Here is a 23,442-nt window from a genome sequence, read left to right as displayed (position 1 = left end):
TTTTGACCCTTATGCCCCTTAATTAATAACTAATTACCAAATTGCCCTTCATTCAAAACTATTTCGAAAATTTACCCTCCCCAACAAACATAACACCAATCTGCCCCTGTTTGACCGTTGACCACGAAGCCTACCCGGGTACACCATTACCTACCCGGGTAAATTTTGAAACTTTTTATCTACCCGAGTATGTAGGGGTGTACCCGGCTAGAGTTCTTGAATCTGGGAAAATAGTTGAATTATTTACCCGGGTAAGGAGCAGTGTACCCGGGTAAACATCGACGGTAGGGTTTTAAAATACCCCAGCAGCCCCATTTCGAAAACCCACAAAAGGGGTACCCGAGTAGAGCTGCTGGAGGAGTGTCTCTTGAGCGATTTCAGGCATAATCTTGCACCAATTCGTCTTGTTTGTGATCATCATTCGCGGACCTTGCTGCTTCAATGCCTTCTACCGATTGAAATCGATCAAAGGTGCATTTTTTTTTCAGTTTTTTCAATTATGTTATGATTTCTGTTCTGATTCATTGTATTTTCGTTTATATCATTTGATTCTGTCCGAATTATTTTATCAATTTGTATGTCATACGCTTACCCTAACCCTAACCCTAACCCTGAATCTAACCCTAACCCTAACCCTAACATGTATCTAATTTATGATTTTGGTTATTTTTTCAGTTTAATAGTGTGACACAATGACCTCTCGACGCGTTTCAAAGCTGCCAGTGACCCATTCCGAGAGAAGAACCAAGAGTCGTCACGATGGGTCGTCATCCTCTCAGCCCCAGGCTGCTTTGAGTCAGGCTCCGGACTTGACGTTCGGATATTTGTTTGAGGATGACATACCTTCACACGAGAAGTTCGTGAAGTTTTTCATGACCCGGAAGATCTGCGAACCGAAATCACTGGATTCGGCATTCTTCAACCTAGAGCATTTTGACATTGTGCCGCTTCTTGAGCAGACACATTTACTTCACCTGGCGGAGATGCGGTGCCCATACTCGGAGGTTATGGTAAGAGCCTTCTACCAGAACCTTGGCTACTCGCAAGGCGAGCTGACTTCCCGTGTCTGCGGGATTGATATCATCATGACTGCTCCTATCTGGACGGAGCTACTGGGGTTCGATTTTGATGGTATCACAGGAGCAGCACTATATGATGGAGACAACCATCATATATTTGGTGATTATAACCGGGAGACCATTGTTACAGAGACTAGGAGGGCAGACGCTGAGCCCGGTCATTTTGCTCATTATCCTGTTAGCAACTTGTCAGTTTCTGCTCGCATTCTTCATTATGTGGTGACACATATTATTTTCCAGCGCCCGCATAATCACTCAAAGGTGCTGGAAGGGGACTTTGTCATCCTGTGGGCCCTCCTTCACAGTCAGCAGGTGAACTGGAGGCATTACATATGCATACTGATGTGGAAGGCAGCCAAGTCAAAGAAGGCTGAATTGCCTTTTGCATTTCTGGTGCAGAAGATTCTGCATAGATTTGGAGTGCCTATGGCAACAGAGACCTTGAAGACCGCCAGAGGCTGGAATGCTATATTTGGTGAGAGGCTCCTGAAGCAGTGTGGGATCCTACCGAACAGAGCGGGTATCTGGACGTGGAAGAAGGCACCAGAACCACCTGAGATCCCATTCCACCACGATGCTGAGATTGAGGATGCACCTGCAGGTGATGTGTTGGTCTTTATGAGTTTATGCAATTTTGTGTTGTTTAATTTTTAATGTGGTATTGAAGTTTGTTTTTCATGGTTTATGATGTAGGCCTTGATGATGATGACGATGATGATGGCGTTGCTGAGGTTGATGTCAGACCGACACGTCCCACCCGCAGTCGGCGACCACCAGCTCCTCCTGAGGGTGGATGGACACTTGATCATGTCATGGCATCCTTATATGATCTGACTACTGACTTTAGAGGATATAGACAGAGCACGAGCAAGTGGCGAAACCAGATGGACACAAGGGTTGCACGGTTGGACACAAGGGTTTCACGCTTGGAAGGTTTAATTGGCGAGGGTGCCCATACTCAGGAGGAGGAGGAGGATGATGACAATGGGGATGACACACAATCGGATGAAGAGAATGGGGAGGACACGCCATCGGATTAGTGTGTCCATAGGGTTTCATATCATTGATTTAGTTTGATGTAATGTAGTCATTTTGGTACATTTAGGAACTTTACCTACATTGCATTGATGTTTTTGTACTGGATGTTCAAAATTTGAATGAATGAAATTTTCGTTTTGCGCACGTTCAGACTTGTTGGTTCTATGCATTAGTATGGGACCTTGCATTAATATTGTCATAATTAATTTGGAAATCAATTCAACCCAAAGTACTTTAATATTCATGTTCAACTTTCATTGGCGCACATCTTGATTACTGCATCCTATTTCTACGAAATCAATCCACCCCCAAGTCATACCGTATGTAGGTATTGCACAACAATTACCAAAATGCAACAAAAATTGCCAAAACAGCTTCTGCAACAGCATTGCTCTTTCGGAATCGCATCCAACCATGAAGCAACTTCAGGATTGGATCCTTGTACCTAATGTCGAAATTTATCTTTGAACATGTGTTGCAAAAAACCATGACATATGCATTGGTTAGTGAATTTCATCAACGTTTTCTTCAAATGGTTGAAAATGTGAGTAATTATACCGTACATTACCTAATTTCATCAACGTTTTCTTCAATTCCACATTCCTAAAACGGGTATTGAAGTTGCTTCCGATGTGACGTAGACAAAATACATGATAAGCAGTGTTTGAATGCTTGAATGCATTGGTGAAATGTCCAAAAAACCCTTTGAAATACGGCCCTGTCTGTATAAACCCGACGTTCATCAAAACATTGATTTGTATCAAGTTTGAACACATAACCCACATTCACCTCCGTCATAAACTTCAGCCAATTTGGCAAGAATGCGTACGATTTCTCCCAGTCACCAAACAACTTAACGATGGCCTTCATTTTTGCCTTCCAGGCCTTCCTGTACGTTATGTTGTATCCATATGTTCCCTGTATCCTCTCCTGTATCAGAGCTGGTCTTGTGGATGGATCTTCCTTTAACATATCTGGAAAAAAAAATAACTTTACCATATTCTCAATTAATCTGAATCATTAAATACACAGTAGAATACATACTCATTATAGCCGCACAAATGACATTTGAATCCAACTGTCTATGATCCTGTGCTAGGCCTTGATTTAGGCATGTGTGACCTTGACCCCATTTACGGACCACCCAATTAGCTCCCTTCTTCGGCTTAATTGCCCTCATATACCAGGGACAACCGTCAGCATGGTTTTTACACTTCATAACAAATCTTGACTCGTCACTTTTTTCAACTATGGCTGTCCTGCGCCCCTTCATACAATGTATCTTCACAGCATGTTGCAATTCTGGTTTGGACCCAAATTCTTGTTGCACAAATAACGGATCTCCTAACTTCCAACCTCCGTGCAAGTCATCATCGCCATATAGGATCTCCAACTCGTCATTAGGGTGCGCCCAGTTAATGAATGAATAATGTTGGCTTTCATTCCAGAATGGCTCCTCAGACCCTGCATCTAAAGATCAACTCTCATTTGTCTGAATGAATACCACCACAAATAATAAATTGTCTAAAGCAAATGTTCAAATTTAATAACTTACCACTACTGACTGGGTCGACATGAAGTGGTGACAAGGCTGGGGTACCGAGACTTACGGCGCTCATGTCAGCCTCAAAATTACCGTCCACGTCAGTGTCTGACGAATCACCTTCTGGAATAGCACTTTCAGGTTCTCCCTCATCTTCGCTGTCCACATAGTCCTCGTCTTCATCCTCTTCATCCTCATCCAATGCTACCTGAGGAGGTGCAGAAGATCGTACAACTGTATCTTCTTGACCGGTACAGTGTGCAGTAGTGGTTGTATGCACCGGTAAAGATGAAGATTGTCCAACATCAACTTCAACATATATCTCAATATATTTTAATACTTTCCATTCAACAAACGCATCTGTTACGAACTCCACATCTTCATCATCATTTATATCGTTTCCAATGTAGTATATTGTATCCATATCCACTACAGTCTCTAACCTGGCTATCATGCGGTGGATGGAATGTATGCCTTCTGACCCCATTTTTTGAAGAATTCTCTCCTTCAGTTCATTGCATGCAGTGCCCACTTTGATTTTCATCGTTTTTGTTTTTCCTTCAAATCGGACACCGTTCGGACCTTCAAAATGCCTCCCATTGTAGTAAATAACTATAGGAACCATGTTTGGACTTGAACTCATCTTTCACACAAAAATTAGATCTAGGTTTTGGGTTTGGAGGTTGGTTCAGATTTTTTAGCACAAAATGGGAGTGTGGAGATGTAATCTCAATGTCCCACCAAGATTCAGCTTTCTGAAATGATGAGATGAAATATGTGTGATGTTTCGGATTAGAGAGGGTAAGAGAGAAAGATTTGGGGTTTCAAAAACCCTATACCTCGCAACAATGGCCGAAACCCATACATATTGGGGTTTCTGGACGCGATTTACCCGGGTACACTGCTCCTTACCCGGGTAAATAATTCAAACATTTTCCCAGATTCAAGAACTCTACCCGGGTACACCCCTACATACTCGGGTAGATAAAAAGTTTCAAAATTTACCCGGGTAGGTAATGGTGTACCCGGGTAGGCTTCGTGGTCAACGGTCAAACAGGGGCAGACTGGTGTTATGTTTGTTGGGGAGGGTAAATTTTCGAAATAGTTTTGAATGAAGGGAAATTTGATAATTAATTATTAATTAAGGGGCATAAGGGTCAAAAAGCCGAAATTTGTTTCTTATATTAAATATAATAATTTTATTTCATATAATATATAAAAAAATTATTAAAAAAAGGAAGGTAAAAAATGAATTCCATTCATTTTTTATGTGTGCGTAAAATAATTTGATTTCATGTAAAATATATTTCCTATTTATTAATAGAGAAATAATTTTTTTATGTTGAAAGAAAAGAGTTTTTTTATGTGTATAAAAAAGTTATTTCTCTTGTGTAATATAAAATAAGGGTTTTATAAGAGTTACGTTGTAGGAAAAGTGACTGTGTAATGTTATAGAGATTCGTTTTGCGTGCCTTAATTTTTTATTTATTTTTTTGTTTTAAAAAGTGTGGACCCCACAAAATATTGTGAGTATAGGAAAGTTTGTTGTGTTATGTTAAAGGATAAAACGAAAACCCATAAAAGAAATATAACCTTTATTAATAACTCTTAGTCAAAATAAGAAGAAAATAGAAATAAAAAAAATATTACTGTCCTTTTACATAAGGTAACTTATTTCATTTTCTCGCACTTCAATTTTTGCAACCCATTTTTTTTTGTAATGATGTGACTCATATATTTTCTCTCTACAATATAGGATAACTATCTTATGTGAAAGGAGATTAATGATCATTAATGGGATTTAATGATGTATAGGAGTATTTTTTTAATTTAAATTTTTTTAGAAAAATGGCAGCGAGCATCGAATCAAATTCCAATAACAAAAGTCAAAGATATGTCAGTGATAAAGAAAAGGAAACGTTGTGCGAGCGAAAATGAAAGGGTGGGACCCTCAGCCACTAACGTTGTAGGGTCATGGACCCCCACTCAGATATCCTAGACTTAAATTTCAGAATTGATTTCTCTGCTCTCTCAGACTAGTCAGCCTCATAATTCATAAATAACGTTTCTCTCGAACTTTCTCCCTTCCACGTCGCCCCAAAACCTTGCTTCTCTGTTTTCCTCTCATCCCTTACCACTTTTATTTAACTATTAAATTCTAAAAATGAAAAACAACAGGATTTATTTATTTTAGGCAATGTATTTTGAATTATTTATTTTTAATTACTCTTCCACAATGTTACGAGATTTAAGGCTTTTTCACCTTTTTACCCTTTATTAATTAATTAATAACTATTTTGCCCCTGATTCGAAACTATTTATCAATCTGCCCCTCTTTAGTTGACTACCTTGCATTTTTAATCGACTAAATGACCAAAACAGACAAAAAATGGCTGCTGGGAGATTTAGTCGACTAAATCTCCCTATTTAGTCGACTAAATCTTCATATTTTACAAAAAAAAAATAAGTCAGTATGATTTTAATCGATTAAGTAGAGAGATTTAGTCGATTAAATCTCCCAACAACCGTTTAGTCGATTAAAAATGCAAGGTAGTCGATTAAAGAGGGGCAGATTGGTAGATAGTTTCGAATCAGGGGCAAAATGGTTATTAATTAATTAATAAGGGGCAAAAGGGTGAAAAAGCCCGAGATTTAACATCTGATTTTATTTACGGATTTTCATTAATAATTCTCAATGATATTTCTATATTTCTTTTCATGAATGTCAAATACAATTTTCATATGATATTGCTATTTTTACAAATAAACATACTCAATAACAATTTGCACTAATTGCATGAAAATTCATATAGGAAAAAAAAGAAAGAATCAGAGCTCTTTTTGACCATATCAACATACAAAAGCAAGGAAACAACACGTATAAAAGAAAAGTGTAAAACAAGTAAACAACCCAAATATGCATAATGTTATGGTGACTTGTAGACGCCACACATAAGTAATAACTAATAAGTAACGAGTTAGGCAACATTTCTGTTGTTGAAGGGTAAATGAAGAATAAAGTTGGAATAGCATTGATAAATGGGCAATCCGATGAAAAAAGCAGTGTATTAAGAAACTGTTGAAAACTCAGCACTTTATGTTCAAGTATTTAGGTTGCAGTTACATTCCATTCCAACCTGCTTAGCTGCGGTTTCAGTTTTCCGTTTCAAACTTTTGTCCATTCCCAATACGTACTTGGTTGCAGATTTAGCCAAAAACTGAAAAAGGAATCCATCTAACGACGTCGTTTTACTGCGCTATCATTTGGGAATTTGGACACAATTATTTGGTTTTTCTCCATGTTTGCATAGGACCAGTACGTTACAACGTTGGAAAATGATCCAATATTTCTTCTGCTGCTACTATTTTAATCCCTCTTTCTTTTTCTCTCTCAAGCCCAACACACACAGTTAACAATATATTTTATATAATTAAAAAGTTGGAATTTTTCAGTAATTCTGCATTAGAATTTCAGAGTTTAATCTCACAAAATTCTAAGATTCCCAGAGGAAAATTTGTCCCCGCTGTGCTGTGATTCTCAATTACCTCCTTATTTTTTTTTCTCTCTCTCTCTCTTTCTCTGTCTTTCTTGTCTTTGGCGTTTGGATTCTGAGAAAAAGAAAAAGAAAAAGAGTTCTCTTTCTCTTTCTCTCTCTTTTAGCTTATTGTTTTCACTTTCAGAACGGAAGCTTTGCTTCACGACATCCCCACCACCACCTTCGACACTTCCCTTTCTAACGTTTGTTTCTTAGAAACCAAGCGTTCACTTTTGGTTCAAACACGCCTTTTTTCCTTGTTGCTTTTCTCTCATTTTTCATGTGCTTCAAGGTGTCTTCCTTGCTGGTGATGTTGTTTGTTTAGTCCCTTTTTTCCTTTGTGTATCTCACTCGCCAATGGCGGACTCGGCCAAGTTGAGGTTGGTGCGCTGCCCAAAGTGTCAAAATCTCCTTCCAGAGCTCGTCGGTTACTCTGTTTATCAATGTGGTGGTTGCGGTGCTGTTCTTCGAGGTACCCTTTCTTCTTCTTCTTCTTCTTCTTCTTCCTGTCACATTTAGTTCAAGGCATGGTTTGTTTTGACCTTTGATCAACTTCAGAATTTTTTAGTGTGTGGTGAATAAAATTAAGACATTTTTATTACGCAGAATTATGGATCAAATTTTGCATTTCTATCTTCATACCTAATCACGTAGTTCATCCGTTTCAATCTAGTGCCTGCCCCCCACTTGGAACGAATATACTAAACATATATTTTGTAGTGAAGAACAAAACCATGGAACAGAGTTGGGTATTTTAGTTTATGATTGTAGTTTCCATTACCTTTTAATTTGCAGCTAAGCATGAAGGTTATGTGAGTGGTAGCTTGTCTGATGAAGGGAAGGTTGGAGGAGATTCTGGCAAATTAGAAGATTCATTGGAGAAGGGCTTAGTTGATCCCAGTGATACTTCAGATGTTGATGCTAAGTCAAACAGTGGTCCCTCAAGGCATGATAATCAAAGGGAGATGGATAAAGAAAAGAGCAGTCAGGAGAGATTTCCAAATCAATCAGAGGATACTCATGAGAAAGGGGTTTTAGAGAATGTTGCCGATGTCAACAGAAACAAAGATGAAGTTTGTAAAACATTAGGAAGAGAACAGGAGGAACCTAAGTCTCAAATTGGTAATGAAAATGGGTCCAAATTCTCTGGGAGAAAGTCTAACTGGCAAAATGGAGCAAGAAGTGAGATGGAAGGCTTTTGGAGAAAGCCAAGAGCTGATATGGAAAGTGTGAGGTTTTCCACTTCGAATTATCCTGATGAGGGACCTTCAAATGGCTATTCCGGTTTTCCTTATAATTATATGGAGCCATGGAGAAATCATAAAGAAATAGATGGTGCGAACAAGGTTCAGCACCTTGAGCATGATCGAACTGAACTTCTTAGGAAGCTGGATGAGTTAAAGGACCAGATTAGTAAGTCCTCTGAAGTGGTTAACAACCCAAAAGAAAAGTTTCATCTTGATGAAAGAATGATTCCTCCAGATCCTCATCCTTCTGGTGGCTCTGATCCTTGGTTTCCTGATGGATTGTCAGGGTTGAACAGGACTTCAAGGCAACTTTTTGGCACTGATAAACATATTGCTGCTCCCCCTCATTTCAATTATCATCATGATCCATATCCTTACACAAGTGGTCATGAAATGGCTATGCCCAACTTTCATCCTTCAATGCATAATGCAAATCAATATGGGGATCCTTTTGCATCCCAAATGTTGAGGAGAGGTCCACATCAGTTACCCCATCAGTTCCCACAACAACCATTGCATTCCTACCATCCTGGACGCTATGTTGATACTAATCCAGATTCATATGGACACTATGCACATAATGCAATGCTTCACCCGCATTCTTGCTCTTGTTTCCATTGCTATGACAACAAACGAAGAGATGCAGTGCCAGCACCGCCTGCTTCATTCATTAACAGCAGATTCCCTGATACCCCAAACGATCCTATGTTATACCATCATGAGATCTCAGGGGCATTTGGTCCACATGTTCATAATTCTAGAACTGCCATTCCTCTTGTAAGTTTTCGTGAAAAGCAATTGCATACAAGATGGCCTAGTGACATCAACTCTGAGATGGGTAGTTTTGTTCGAAGCCGTCCTTGGAAAGTAATGTTAACTAGTGGTAGTCAGCGTTGTCATCCTGTAGCTGGTGGTTTGCCCTTCATCATATGTCATAATTGCTTTGAGTTACTGCGACTGCCTAAAAAAGGGTTGGTTCTAGTGAAAAATCATCAGCAGACAGTGCGATGCGGGACTTGTTCTTCGGAAATCAACTTTTCTTTCATCAATAATAAGCTGGTTATTACTCCTCATTCAAAAATGAAGGGAGTTCCCACAAAGGTTGATGATAGCTCTAATGAGGTTGCAAGTGACCGTGTGCTGCATTCCCATGGTCATGTGAACAGGAGTGGTGCTAACTTCTCATCTGATGATTATTCTGGTTATGATTTTCATTCAGTAGATAGAGAACCTCTTTCACTGGTTTCTTTGAACGCTAACAAGCCTGAGGAGATGCAAAGTTTCCATTCTTCAACTCTCAGTACCTCTGAAGATGAAAATAGTCCAGAAGTGATGATTGCTCCAAGGGAGGCCACCAAGTCCATTCATCAGCCAACTAAAGACTCTGTGTCTCCTCCACCGGCTGGCTCTCCTCTGCAAGAGTATTTTGATTACTCTAATAATAATCATGCAGTGAACCGGTTTGGAAAAGGCAACCGAAGTAGTCGCTCTGAGCAAGAGAAGGAAAAAGTGGACAAGATTACATCACGTCAAAATTCTTTGAAAGAGGCAGCGCTTGCAACTGAGATGGATGTCCATGATTATTCTAACACTGTGGCCTCCCAAGATTCTGGAGATGCTAGCCGAGAACATGATCATCCAAGATCCAACAAAAGGGGTGAATCATTTTTTGCAAACATTATCAAGAAAAGCTTCCGAGATTTCTCCCGATCTCATCAGACAGATGATCGTGGCAAAATTAATGTTACTGTAAATGGGCAACCCATATCAAATCGTGTGCTTAAGAACGCTGAAAAGCAAGCTGGACCAGTCCAGCCTGGAAATTATTGGTTAGTGTGCTTTACAGTCAACTGTAACCTTCCATGCCATTTATACCCCATGCTATGTTAGACCGAGATATATCAGACAACTCCAATAAATTCCTTTTGTATTTAGTGGACTTAAATTGCAATCAACTGCAATATGTTCACTTATGAAATAACATTGACTTTCATGTTTAGATACCTTTTGCAGAATAACATTTCTTTATGCATTATATCACAATTTTGTAACAAATTATAAATCTTTTGTTGATTACTTATATAGTGTGCTAACAGATTTACCTTCACACAGGTATGATTTTCGGGCTGGATTTTGGGGCGTCATCGGTGGCCCTTGTCTTGGTATAATTCCTGTAAGTTCTGCTACTCTAGTTCAGTGTGTTGGTTGTATGCTTTAGTCCAATCATGTTAACTAAATATGGTATTTTGTCATGCAGCCATTTATAGAAGAGTTCAATCATCCCTTACCAGACAAATGTTCTGGTGGGAATACTGGTGTTTTTGTAAATGGTAGGGAACTTCACCAAAAAGATTTGGAGTTGCTTGCTGGAAGAGGACTTCCCTCTGATGGAGATAGATCTTATATTATTGAAATTTCTGGGAGAGTGCTCGATGAAGACACTGGAGAAGAGCTGGACAGCCTCGGCAAACTTGCACCAACGTAAGATCCGGTTTTTGCTGATGCTGTTCCTATTCTCTATTTATTGTCTACCTCTTTTGTTTTAATGCACTTATGTTTCTATTAACTGCTTAGAGATAATCAAGTGTTTTACTAATTAATTATTAATAATTTATTAACTGCTTAGAGATGATCAAGTGTTTCACTTATGTAAATTATTAATAATTTACAATCAACAATCAACCCATGTTGATTGTTGGCTGTAATCTTTGGCCCTAGATCAGGTGGAGGATTTCCAGATACCCGTGGGATCTTTTTAATATTTTGACTTGGCATAGAGGACTTCTAGGTTAGAATGAAAAAAATGTGTGGCTTGCAAATCAATATAGATTTATCATGGGATGGGGTGCACGGTTTCGGAACAGGCAGCAGCAGTAGATTGTGAATCTTTTGTTTTTCTGGGGAAAGGAGAGAATATACTTAAGTTTTTGTCTTCATTCTTCACTATTCTATTTGTTAAAGATTGTAAGTGAAAATTAAGAAAATAAGTGAGCTGAAAAATTGGGTATTTGGGTGCAAGTGTTCTAAGGAGATAGTCTTGATACATTTTTGATGTTTTATCATATAATGTTTAATATGTCAAGTATTATGTCTAATGCTTTCATTTGATCATCTATTAAATTATATGGCATTTCAATTCAATCTAACATTAGCACTGACATTGTTTACTCTAACAACTTGATGGTTCAATTGATGTTATTTTTTGGTTAAGATGGAAGAGTCTATCTGTCTTTGCCACAGAATTGTGTTATGCTTTCTTTTTCCTTACATTTTCTTAACCTAAGACTACATGATTTCAACTGTTGTGTTTATTCCATTTTTCAATGCGATCCCAGTATTTGACTTCTTATAATATTGTTGATGTTGCCATTAAATTTTATTAATCTTTAAGAGCATTCAGTTGGGATAATTTTTAAGCCTTGCTTTCTTTATAATTTAACAGAGTGGAGAAAGTTAAGCATGGATTTGGCATGAAAGTACCTAGAGCAGCTACATAATCAAAATTTAGAAACAAGTATTCAGTTGCTTGTTTGAAAAGGTGAATTTTGTTCCTTCCTTCTGAAGATTTGGAAACTTCTATTTGAGACCTGATCATGGAACAAGTCTAGAAATGTTTGGAAGATTACTTGAAATTCTTCTGTTATATGTCCAGGAATAAGTGTGATTTTGTGCAGGACTTGAATCTAGATTGCATATGAAATTTGTAAATTTTTTATTTTTATTTATTAAAAGAAAATGCTTCAAAAGTTTTGTACTTGATATCAAGTAGTTTTAGGAGGAGTTAAAATGATTGTGCGAAAAGTCTAGCATCTAGGGTAGAATTTGATGTTTATAAATGTGTAATGTATTCCTTGATCAGTTTGTAGTAGTTATGCATTTGTAAGTCAAACCTGGAAATATTTTAATATGATCTGGAGCAAGATTTCTGTGGATTCTTTTATCTGGTGTGCATGAATTTAAGATTAGATATAAATTAAATATGTAAAATGCTGGCATTTGTGTCTTATTATTAAGAAGGAAGGGGACAAAAAATCAAACAAGAATTATGTGCTTGATTCTATCTTGTATTTTCGGGCTAGGTACCAGGTCATGCATCTTCAATTTGATCTGTAATTTTGTAAATGAATCCTACATTCTAGAATACTTGATCCTGACTTCTTTTTTTTGGTTGAGATGGGGGTTTACAAAATAATCATGCCTATTATTTGGCTATTAAAGTAACGTTAATACACAACTATACCTTATTGAAGTTACTTTTTTGGGTGGAATCTAAATTTTGTCAAACTGAGGTTCATAGTTTAAGCTTGCAACATTTCTTTGGTGAACTCTTGGGATGCAGAACAATACGCATATCGGTAATGTGGACTTGCAGTATAATAATAACAGCGTAATTGTTGCTTGCTAATCTTTAAGATAACTGTACTGCTTTTAGAGTTCCAATTTTTTGCTACCAGTTTTGAAGATAACCGTGTGTTCAGAGAGACAAAATTCAGTTCTGCTGTCATGGATTTGATTCTTTTCATCCCACTTAGTTTTGTCCACTTTTTATTACTGATTCTAGGTGGGAAAGATTCCTGATTCTTTCATTTACCACTTACCAGACCAAGTGATAATATTTTAACTGATGCTGATATGGATCCTAAATAGCACTTACTCATTGTCATCTTCCCCATTGGCACAATCAAGTTGATCCACTAACCCCTACAGCAAGCTCTCCTTTTGTCTACTTTTGCAGCTATATATATATATATATATACGAAAAATCCAAAATTCAGTCACTGGATTGTCCAGTGAGTGAATTTTGACTATATTCTCCCGTGAGAATATAGTGCAAAAACATTATAATGGTGTTCTGCAGGTGTTTTCCCGAGAGAACATAGGCAAAAAATTTTGTGCACTATATTCTCGCGGGAGAATATAGTGCACTGAACCTAATTTACATCAAGTCACTTGATATCTACTAAACTCATATATATATATATATATATATATATATATATATGAGGGGGGATATTTTGACTACCAAAAATGTCCACTACCACCTTACTACCTATCAAATCACCATTGGATCAAAGAGAGAGAATGTTAAAAAGTTTTGAAGAAAGAGAAAATATTAATCCAATGGTGATTAGATAGGTAGTAAGGTGGTAGTAGAAATTTTTGGTAGTCAAAATATCCTCCCTATATATATATATATATATATATGGAAAAATTAAAAATTCAATCACTAGACCGTCTAGTGCACTGAGTTCTCCCGCGAGAACTTAGTGCAATAAATATTATAATGGTGTTCTTCAGGTGTTCTCCCGGGAGAACATAGTTATAAATTTTACTATAATTGTGTTGTCGCGGGAGAACTTAGTGCACTGGACTGAATTGTACATCCAGAGTCACTGTACACTCACTAAACTCTCTCTCTCTCTCTCTCTATATATATATATATATATATATATATATATATATATGCTCACAATTTCCACCGTATTCATTTAGCCTCCACAACAACATTGTCACCAATAACAACATATTCCTATGTCGTAGCCAGAATAATGATTTACTCATCTTCCAAGTTGCATGGACGCCTAGTGAATTACACGCTTCATGAAAATGTGAATTACACAAGAAGAGTAATGAAAAACGTGACATGAATACTTTTCAGACTTCGAAGTGTCTTATTAAGGTTTGAACTTTGAAGTGTCATGTTAAGCTGGGTGGGGTTAATACGAGTTTTCGGTACCGTCCGTTGGGACGTATCCATTTTTTTTTTAAGTTTATACGTCTCATTGAAGCTAGCGATTGATGTGATCAATGTGACTATGATATTATGATATCTAATTTTTTTGCTACAATCATTGAAACTCATGAATTCACTGCGAGTGGCAAAGAGAAAGAGGTGGAAAAAAGAAAAAAGAAAATAGATGGAAACAAATCCGAGTTGGTAGCGAGTGACTCGTGTGGGGTTGAGTGGTGCACTGCATAGTGCAAAAATCTATGAGGATTAATTGGCGAATGAGGTTCTCCCTGTTTTTGGACTTTGGAGGGCCTTGCATGATAGTTTTTTAGAAAGTATTTTTATGACTTAATTTTGTATTTACAAATTCAACTTTTTTTAACTCGTGAAAAAATAATCCGAGTACTGTTTTCTGAACTAATTTTCTTGTCAATAAATTTTATCGATTTATCTTAAAATTTTAAGAAAATATTTTTAATTAAAAGAACTTTTTACTGAAAAAAAAAATTTGTGCCCTAAAAACACTCATTTTACCTGTTCTGGAAACCAGCTACAAATAAATTTCCATGCCTTTCTTTACTTTCCTACTTCTTCTTTTTTTAAAATTTCTCGTAATCTTTTATTGTACAAGTAATTTTGTAAGTGGGTTTTGTATCTTTTGACAACAAGGAGGACAAAATGGCAAGTATTTCCAAGTAAAATGAGAAAAACATACTTTGTTAGTGTAATCACCATATAGAATATAGGTAGAAACTAGAAAGAACATAACAAATGCTTAGAACAGACTTGGTATCAGGATGCCTCTTGCCTCCATCCTTTTTCTTTTTTCTTTTTTAATATAATAAATTAAAGATGGAAAACGATATATGAGCTGGCGTTGAGCTTTCAGAGTTCACTTTGATTTATGCAGTGCACGGCATATCAGGGGATCGTGACATTCATATAGAAATTTTAATAGCAAATTTATGGTCGATATTGTATACAAATAGAGTATTTATGTTAAAAAGAAAATTATTATTTAGCTTAAAACTAAATTGTGTGATTATTGTATCGCTCTAAATAAAGTATTAGTGCTGAATATTGAATAAATGTGGACCAAGATGGGATCATATGGGAAGGTTTAACTACTTTAACTCATCGTCACTCTTATGTTCCTCTCAATTAAAAGATAATTCATTTGGTCCCCACAATAGCTAAATGTAAGTCTTTAATGATAATTACAGCTTTATCTATTTATGCAGATTCCATGTTTTTTCTGTCATCATACCAAACTCTTGTAAAGCTAAAACACTCGGAAACTTCAATCACACGCTTATAATCGGATTTGTGATCTTAGGTAGCAAGATTCATTTTGGTTAATGTAACAAACCGGTTTGTCAACATTAGAGTAAATAACTTTTTTATTCCTCATCAAATTTCACGATACCCACTTTAGTCTTTAGAAATAAAAAAAAGAAAAATTATACTCTTATGTTACATAAGATTCATCTCTCACGTTACACTCACATAAAAAAATGTGCCTTCCTTTTTCTTTTCTTTTTCTTTTTATAAAAATGGATGAGTCTCATTTTATTTATCTCACGACATAAGTAATTTCTCTCGTGTTACATGAAAATGAAAAAAAAGACTATTAATGGTCTCTCGTTTTTTTAAATTAGACCCACTTTATTCCTTTTATTAGTGGAGCTCCAATGTCATTACTAATGTGTATAACGTGTACCGTTAAAACGGCGGAGAAATCCACCTGCAGAATCTATTCTTTGATTTTCACTCAAAACCATTTTAAGATCGAAACATATAACAGCAGAACATGGCACGTGACATGATATCGATCCATGAAGAGAGGACCCACTCAGAGAGGAATTAAAAAAACACAACATATTGTATTAAACCAAATGACACACAATACTAAAAAAACCGAATGACACACATTCTTAAAATATAATATGTTGGGACATTGGAACATTGACCCACGTTGGGACATTCCTAAAGCCGCTTGGGAAGTAACACGTGTCACGTTCATAGTAGCTATTTATCTTAGTCATTATGATACGTGACAGTTTAGAAAAAAAATTCAAATGCCTGACATTCAGATATATTATATTGAATAAGCTGACAGTATCGTCAATGTTCCAGTATTCTCCTCTCTCTCACTCTGGCAGGGACTAACCACAGAAAAAAGTTTCACTTCTTGCCTAGTGCTTCTTTTTTCGTTTTTTTCCAATAGATTACAAATTTGTTTTGTTTATCAGTTATGGTTCTCACATGGGTGTGGGTGGGGAATGTGATAAATGTGCTTTTGCGTTTTCCTAATCCAAATAGAGCCTAAATCCACGTTATTATCACTAGAGCACACAGGGCACATCAAGAAGTATGCAGAAAACACGTACCCCATTAATTCTCTTTAATAACTTCATAGTTGACCATTTGGTTTGTTTCGAGAAAGTACAACTTGTTCTCATTTTTGTTCTAATTTTCCATTTTTAGCACATACTCGTAGATTTTCTTGGTCTATCTGAGTGACACCAGGTAATGAGGTCTGAATTGAGCCCATTCTCCCTGCAGAAGCAGAATCATATGTTCCTTAAGTTAGCAGTGTCATGTCTCTTGGTGGGTCTCGCTTTAAGCCTCCTCTTCACGGATTCGTTCAGCTTGACATCATCTTTGGTTCAGACACCTCTTCCTCTCGCAAAAGCAATAGCTGAGTCACCCGTTATTTCTTTTCCCTCTAAGACACCTGATTCTGTTGATTTTCCCGGAAACCAGAGTCAAACTTCTCACATAGCCAGAGGTAACACAATTTTTTTGTCTTTGTGCTTTAATAGAGAGTTCATCTGCATACATGCATGAACGGCATAATGTGTTTTAAACTTTAAAGCTTCACCCATTTTTGCTTCTTTCTTCTGATTCCTCTTTGGGGATTCAGTTGTTTGGAACCATTTAGATCTTTCAGCTCTGCATGTCACGGAATGTGTCAATTAATTTTGAAACTTTCTGGTTTATAGGTTTCTTGGGAACCGATTTTCTTCTCCATCATTGTCCAAAGAAGTATTCATTTCCGTGATATGTATCAAATAACTAGTCATAACTGTAACACCCTGTTCTAGAACCGGTTTGTTAACATCGCATTATGATATTAAGCGCAGTTACAATCACATGGGTTCAATTAAAATCCGGATAAATTTTTCATTTTAAAACGTACCGAACTTATAATACCCAATTTCGTGATCATAACCCTATTACCTTGCGGAACAGATAAATTAAGCTTAACATCATGTTCATTTCCCATTTTTAAACCATTAATTTACTTCTTGTTTAATTCAATACTTCTACCATATTGTAGGTTTCTTCATTAGCTACCTGTGGCTTCAAACCGTGCTCAAATCGGGGCACTGTAGCCCAAGTTAGGACAATTTGGAGCAACACAAGAGAGTGTTGGTCACAGGCCCAGCGCGCTTCAGCGCGCTACCGGGCGCTCAAGCGCGCGCTATCGGGCGCTAAAGCCTCCATCTGGGCGCTTAAGCGCACGGAGGCAGTAAGCATCAGGCATTCCAGTGTGGATGGGCGCTTAAGAGCGCAACAGGGCGCTCAGGCGCGCTATCCTGGGCGCTCAAGCTCCCACGGGGACGTTTTAGCGCGCAGAGACAGAAGCATCTCCTCCTTCAGTGGCGAAGGGTGCTTAAGCGCGGACCAGGGCGCTCAAGCGCGCAAGCCCCACCCTGGGCGCTAAAACACGAGGGGGCAGTAAGCCACCCAACTTTCTGCAGCAAGGGGCGCTTAAGCGCACGCCAGGGCGCTCCAGCGCGCAATCCTGGGCGCTTAAGCCCCCACTTGGGCGCTCCAGCGCGAGGAGGCAGAATGCATTGGCACTCGCAGGGGCAGCAGGGCGCTTGGGCGCGCTCCTGGGCGCTTCAGCGCGCTGCCAGGGAATTCCAACTCCCATATTTTTCAACTCCAATCCTAGAGGAAGGTGCATCCCCATTACAACCCCAATTGTCTATGCCCCAAACTAAATCCTAGCACTCATCCAACCTCTCCTCATGAGATTTAGCTAGAATTTGGGCAGCATGACCTTTGTTTTCTCATCGTTTACCAATTTAAACAAAGGGGTACCTAATTGATTTTCAGCACAACCAATTCAACAACTCAATACATCACAAGCATGCATATATTGAGTCTCAAGAAGACATCATTTACTTTACATATACTTTACAAATCATAGAACTTAGCTTTCAAAACATTATGATCATTCCCTTGGCTCCCATCAACAAAGGTGTAACCAAAGGCATGATCATAGGCTAAGTTCATCCAATGAATCAAGACATACAAATGACCAAGGGCTTTAAAAATAAACTCCTATACATGTCAACTACAAAAGGCATGCATAAACTCAAAAGGAATGCTACATCTCATGCATAATCCAGATATGGCCACTTGCCACCAGAGGCTCCTGCAGCATCCTTACCTGAAAGGGGGTCCCCACAACACGGGGTGAGATATACGAATATATCCAGTAAACCAGGGGTCCTTGGAGCATCTCTCCACCCCACAGTTCCATATCAGTGTAATAGCAATAACAATAATAATGCAGTAAATACATATCTATGCAAAGTGCAATACATCTCCAGGAGAAATCCCTCGAGCTCTCAAGCTGTCCTAAGGAAACTCAGATGCAAATAGTCCTACTGGCCAGCTAACTACCAAGTATGATTTACGCATCGTCATGCCACATACCAACATAGGGAAACACCATCCTATGCCACACCAAATGCATACACATACGTATAACAAAGCATTACACTATTTTATTGCATTTATATACACAATCACAACCTCTACCCTTTCAGGGCTTGGTAGAACAGTCAAGGGAATTACACCCAAGGTCCGAAGGCTTACCTCAATGCTTCAGTCAACCTTTGTTCTTCACCAACAGTTTCAGCAATCAGCTTTTACAAACATACACCTACACATGATGTAATGCAATCAACACATATTGCATCCAATAACATCTCATAGCTATCAACCAAGTATGAGCTTACCAATTCCAATGAGCTATTCAAGCTCCATAGCTTGCTCCAATGGTTGATCACTCACGGTTGGTCCAAATGTCTCAATCCTAGACATCACAAGGATCCAATCAATCATTCAACTCACTAATTGTTCAACATGCTAGAATACTAACCAATCCAAGCATGAATTTTCCAATATTATGAACAATTATCAAATGACTATCTAGGCTCATTTCCACCGATTAAATGACATTCATAGCATTTTCCATAACATGCTCTAAGCTCCATTCTTCCTAGAACATAGCTAATTCAACTACATTTCATAAAAATCCCAATTTACTATTCACAAACCCTAACTCATGCAAATTTCAAGGAATCATGAGGTTCAAGGGTTAGAATCTTACCACCAATGGTCACACAACCAAGGATTGATGGCTCCTCAAGCTTCAATGGAGGTAGAAACTCTCAAAACCCCAATTTTCACCAAAGGGCCGAATTTTTGAGAGCCAATATCCCTCTCCACAATGCTCCCCACTCAAAACAAAGCTAGGATTATGAAAGAGGGCGAGATTCTAAGCGATTTAGGCTTTTGAATCACCCAAAACCGTTGGGATTTGCTCTCTCTCTCTCTCTTTCCCTTTTCTTCTTCCCTCTCTTCTCCCTCTCTTCTCTTCTCCTTTCTGGTTCGACGGGTTGGGTGGGAAATGAGGGGTTCTTTTTGGTGTTTTACCACTTAACATTGGTTAAGTGGTAACATGTGGGTATTGGTTCGTCTATCTATTCAACTCCAATAATTACCAAACTTTACCCAAAAGTCTGGAATATTATTCTAGGAATACTACTATTTTTATTTTTATATTTTGGGTACTTTTGCCAGTACCCATTTATACCCCTTAATTTTCACTGAGTACACTTTTTAACTCCAAAGTGACTCAGATTCATTTAATTAAGCCTTATACTTAATTTCACTCACTAAAACATGTTTAATTAATTAATTACACTTGATTTACTAATTAATTAAGATGGGCTATTATAATAACTATAGCGGGGCTTAATTTAAGCACGTGGATAGTTCTCAACTCAAATCAGTTATCATGGCATTGCTTTTCTCATTTTCATAAGCTAAATTAGAAATGTGAGGTACATATATTTGTGCTTGGCTGATAATTTCGTTTCAATATTAAGATGCAGTGAAATGTGATCTTTTTGTGGGAGATTGGGTGCGGGACCCATCTGGTCCGGTGTACACTAATGAGAGCTGCCATGTGATTGAAGATCATCAAAATTGTTTGAGGAATGGACGCCCTGATTCTGGGTACCTTTATTGGAGATGGAACCCAATGGGCTGTGAATTACCCAAGTTTACTCCAAAGAAATTCTTTGATATTATGAGGAATAAATCATGGGTCTTTATTGGTGATTCCATCTCCCGCAACCATGTGCAATCGTTACTTTGCATTCTCTCACAGGTACACTTTGTTTCTTCTGCTAACCGATTCCAAATTTTGACATGCTTTGGCCTTTTGGTTTGTTATGAGAAAGTAACCAATTTGTTCTCTTCTTTGCTCTAGGTTTCCACTTTTAGAATTCCTCGGAGATTTCCTTGGTCTCTCTTAGTCACACGAGATAAAGAATTTCTTATGACTTGCAATATTTAGATGTGAATTGTTTTTTACTCAGCTTTGGACACACTCATGCTTTCTTCGTTTTCGCTGGCTTGTCAAATCAGAAGAAAATAATATATGACAACATTTATCTTGGGTTTTTGTTTTTTGTATTTTACAGTAAAAGCCAATAATTAGAAATGAGGCCTGTGGTTGATATAACGAGTGTTGCTCATGTGATAGTGTGATATGGTCTAATTAGTTCCAGAGATGGTTGACATGGTTTCTAGCCCATTGATCATGAAGCATGGTTACAATTGATAAGTAATGATTTATAATAGTAGTTCAAATTATGGTTTATGAAGAATAAGGTTCAACAGATTGCTCTGTATGTCCTTCTAAGGACAGTGATTAGTCCTTGTTATCATTAATAAAGCTGTTGGATTACAGTTGTGGGCTTATGTGGTTGGTCCTCTGCCAACGGGATAGTTTGGTGTCCCTTTTTTGGTGATGAGTTTGTTGTCTTTTTTCACATAGGTTTACCTACCTCAATTTGGAAATACTAGTAAATACACCACTAATCAGATCTTCAAGATTAGTTTTGTAAAAATTAGTATGAAAAAATCGATTTTATTTATTTATTTATTTCGGGGGATAGGAGGGGGGTGTGAAGAAATATTGAAATTTTAACTACCTAAGAATGGAACATTTGCTGAAGCAATGTACACACCAGTTGCCTATCTATAAATGTTCATCACTCCATGTATTATAGTCTGAATTACATATTTTTCAACTTGAATATTTTCTAGTTAAATTGATTTTGCTGTTTCAAATGCTTCTTTCATTGGTATGTGTTCGGTCTTATTGAATCGTATAAGAATACCTCAAGGGTATACGCTCAGAGATATCTTAGAGATAGATATCTTGATTGACTTATAGCCAATACTCCAATCACTGCGCACAAGCAATAGGCTTATAGCCAAGACGTTGGTGTGTGTACAGTGTTGGCAGTAATAGTAAATAGGTCAAAAGTATGTACTTGGGTCTTTATCCTCTTATTTACAAGGATTACCTTCGTAGGCTTGGGCCTTTGAAATCTATGAAATCTGCCTTGATTGATGGGGATAGGATCTTATCTGTTAATCCTCTCTAGATTATATGGTTGTGATATCCCTATCCAATCTTGCTAATAATAAGGTTGTTAGGATATGGATCCAGTCCATAACAGTATTATTGTATCTCTTAAGTACCATTAGATTTGTGGCATTGTAGATTGTCTGTTGGTAGGCCCCTAATTTTGTTGATACAACTATAATGATTGTGAGCTGCAGGTGGAAGCAGCTGAGGAGGTCTACCATGACGAGGAATATAGATCAAAGATATGGAAGTTCCCTTCCCACAACTTCACACTCTCAGTAATTTGGAGCCCTTTCCTTATCAAAGCAGATATATTTGAGGACATGAATGGAGTTTCCTCCTCAGAAATACAGCTTTATCTTGACAATCTTGACATCAAATGGACCAATCAATATAAGAATTTTGATTATGTAGTAATTGCTGGTGGAAAATGGTTTCTAAAGACTGCAATATACCATGAAAACAGCACGGTCACAGGATGTCATTACTGCCCCGGAAAGAATTTAACAGAGTTAGGATTTGACTATGCATACCGCAAAGCACTGCAGCAGGTTTTTGCTTTTATCACAAACTCTAAACACAAAGCGATTGTTTTCTTCAGAACCACCACACCAGACCACTTCGAGAATGGGGAGTGGTTTAGTGGAGGATATTGCAATAGGACAGTGCCCTTCAAAGAGGGTCAAGTTGATATGAGAGATGTAGATTCCATCATGCGAGTCATTGAAGTTGAAGAGTTTGAGAAGGGTGCCTCAGTAGGTGCAAACTTGAAACTTTTGGACACAACTCGCCTCTCACTGTTGAGACCAGATGGGCATCCAGGACCATACCGACAGTTCCACCCATTTGAAAATTCTAAAGTCCAGAATGATTGTCTGCATTGGTGTTTGCCAGGTCCAATTGATTCCTGGAACGACATACTAATGCAAATGCTGTGATTATTTATGTAACTCAGGATTGGTTAGTTTCTTTGTTCTTCCATACCTTGAGTAGTTTTACAGGAAGGCTAGCATATTTTTATATGAATGCTAACATTATTTGAGATTCTCTTTTAAACACTCTATTACTAAAAAAATAGAGTGTAACTCAGCCCTTCATCCTTCTTGTTTCCGCTTCCATCACTTTGGGCTTTCTCTTTTTGCGAACCAGGTAATTGTTCCAAGCCCAATATGAGGTTTAGGCTCAAGTCCAATTAGCCAATTTTATTATTACTAAAAAAACCTAGTGACACCCTTTTGAGGTAAACCATGTCATCATTCAATAAGCCCAATTTTTGTTGCTATCTCTTGAGGCCAACAAATGGTCACCACAAGTAATGTCCTTGTCATCTTTTTGTGTCTATTTTTAAATATAATTGGTCCTCTATATTTTTTCATGATTTAATTTTGATACACTAATGATAGTATAAATTTTTGTATAATATCACTCACTATAGTGTGAATTTTTATGCTATTAAAGTTCAACTCTCCATACAACATCACTCGCTCATGTGGTAAAAAATAATACAGAACTTAAATG

The 23,442-nt window shown here is 37.6% G+C and overlaps 2 protein-coding genes and 1 long non-coding RNA gene across 3 annotated transcripts; 2 read left to right on the top strand and 1 right to left on the bottom strand.

The window, feature by feature from the left end:
* The first annotated feature begins 6,813 nt into the window (after positions 1–6,813).
* On the top strand, positions 6,814–12,367 carry LOC133297820 (protein ENHANCED DISEASE RESISTANCE 4-like). The gene is made up of 5 exons (XM_061497029.1): positions 6,814–7,668; positions 7,992–10,272; positions 10,556–10,616; positions 10,701–10,924; positions 11,886–12,367. The coding sequence occupies exons 1-5, from the start codon at positions 7,554–7,556 to the stop codon at positions 11,938–11,940; spliced, it is 2,736 nt and encodes a 911-aa protein (XP_061353013.1). The 5' UTR covers positions 6,814–7,553; the 3' UTR covers positions 11,941–12,367.
* A 4,339-nt stretch (positions 12,368–16,706) lies between these two features.
* On the top strand, positions 16,707–22,982 carry LOC133297821 (protein trichome birefringence-like 25). Its single transcript, XM_061497030.1, has 3 exons — positions 16,707–16,965; positions 20,375–20,652; positions 22,119–22,982. The coding sequence occupies exons 1-3, from the start codon at positions 16,707–16,709 to the stop codon at positions 22,860–22,862; spliced, it is 1,281 nt and encodes a 426-aa protein (XP_061353014.1). The 3' UTR covers positions 22,863–22,982.
* On the bottom strand, positions 18,287–19,872 carry LOC133297822 (uncharacterized). Its single transcript, XR_009749682.1, has 4 exons — positions 19,588–19,872; positions 19,214–19,290; positions 19,071–19,137; positions 18,287–18,639 (listed from the first exon to the last, which is right to left on the bottom strand). It is a non-coding gene; the product is annotated as an uncharacterized LOC133297822 (long non-coding RNA).
* Positions 22,983–23,442: the final 460 nt, after the last annotated feature.

The sequence above is a fragment of the Gastrolobium bilobum genome, unplaced genomic scaffold, assembly GCF_033153095.1.
Source record: "Gastrolobium bilobum isolate Gb01-03AN ecotype WA unplaced genomic scaffold, APGP_CSIRO_Gbil_v1 utg38240, whole genome shotgun sequence".
Classification (NCBI taxonomy): domain Eukaryota; kingdom Viridiplantae; phylum Streptophyta; class Magnoliopsida; order Fabales; family Fabaceae; genus Gastrolobium; species Gastrolobium bilobum.
The sequence above is the reverse complement of the archived record's forward strand: the minus strand, read 5'-3'. Positions and strand labels throughout refer to the sequence as shown.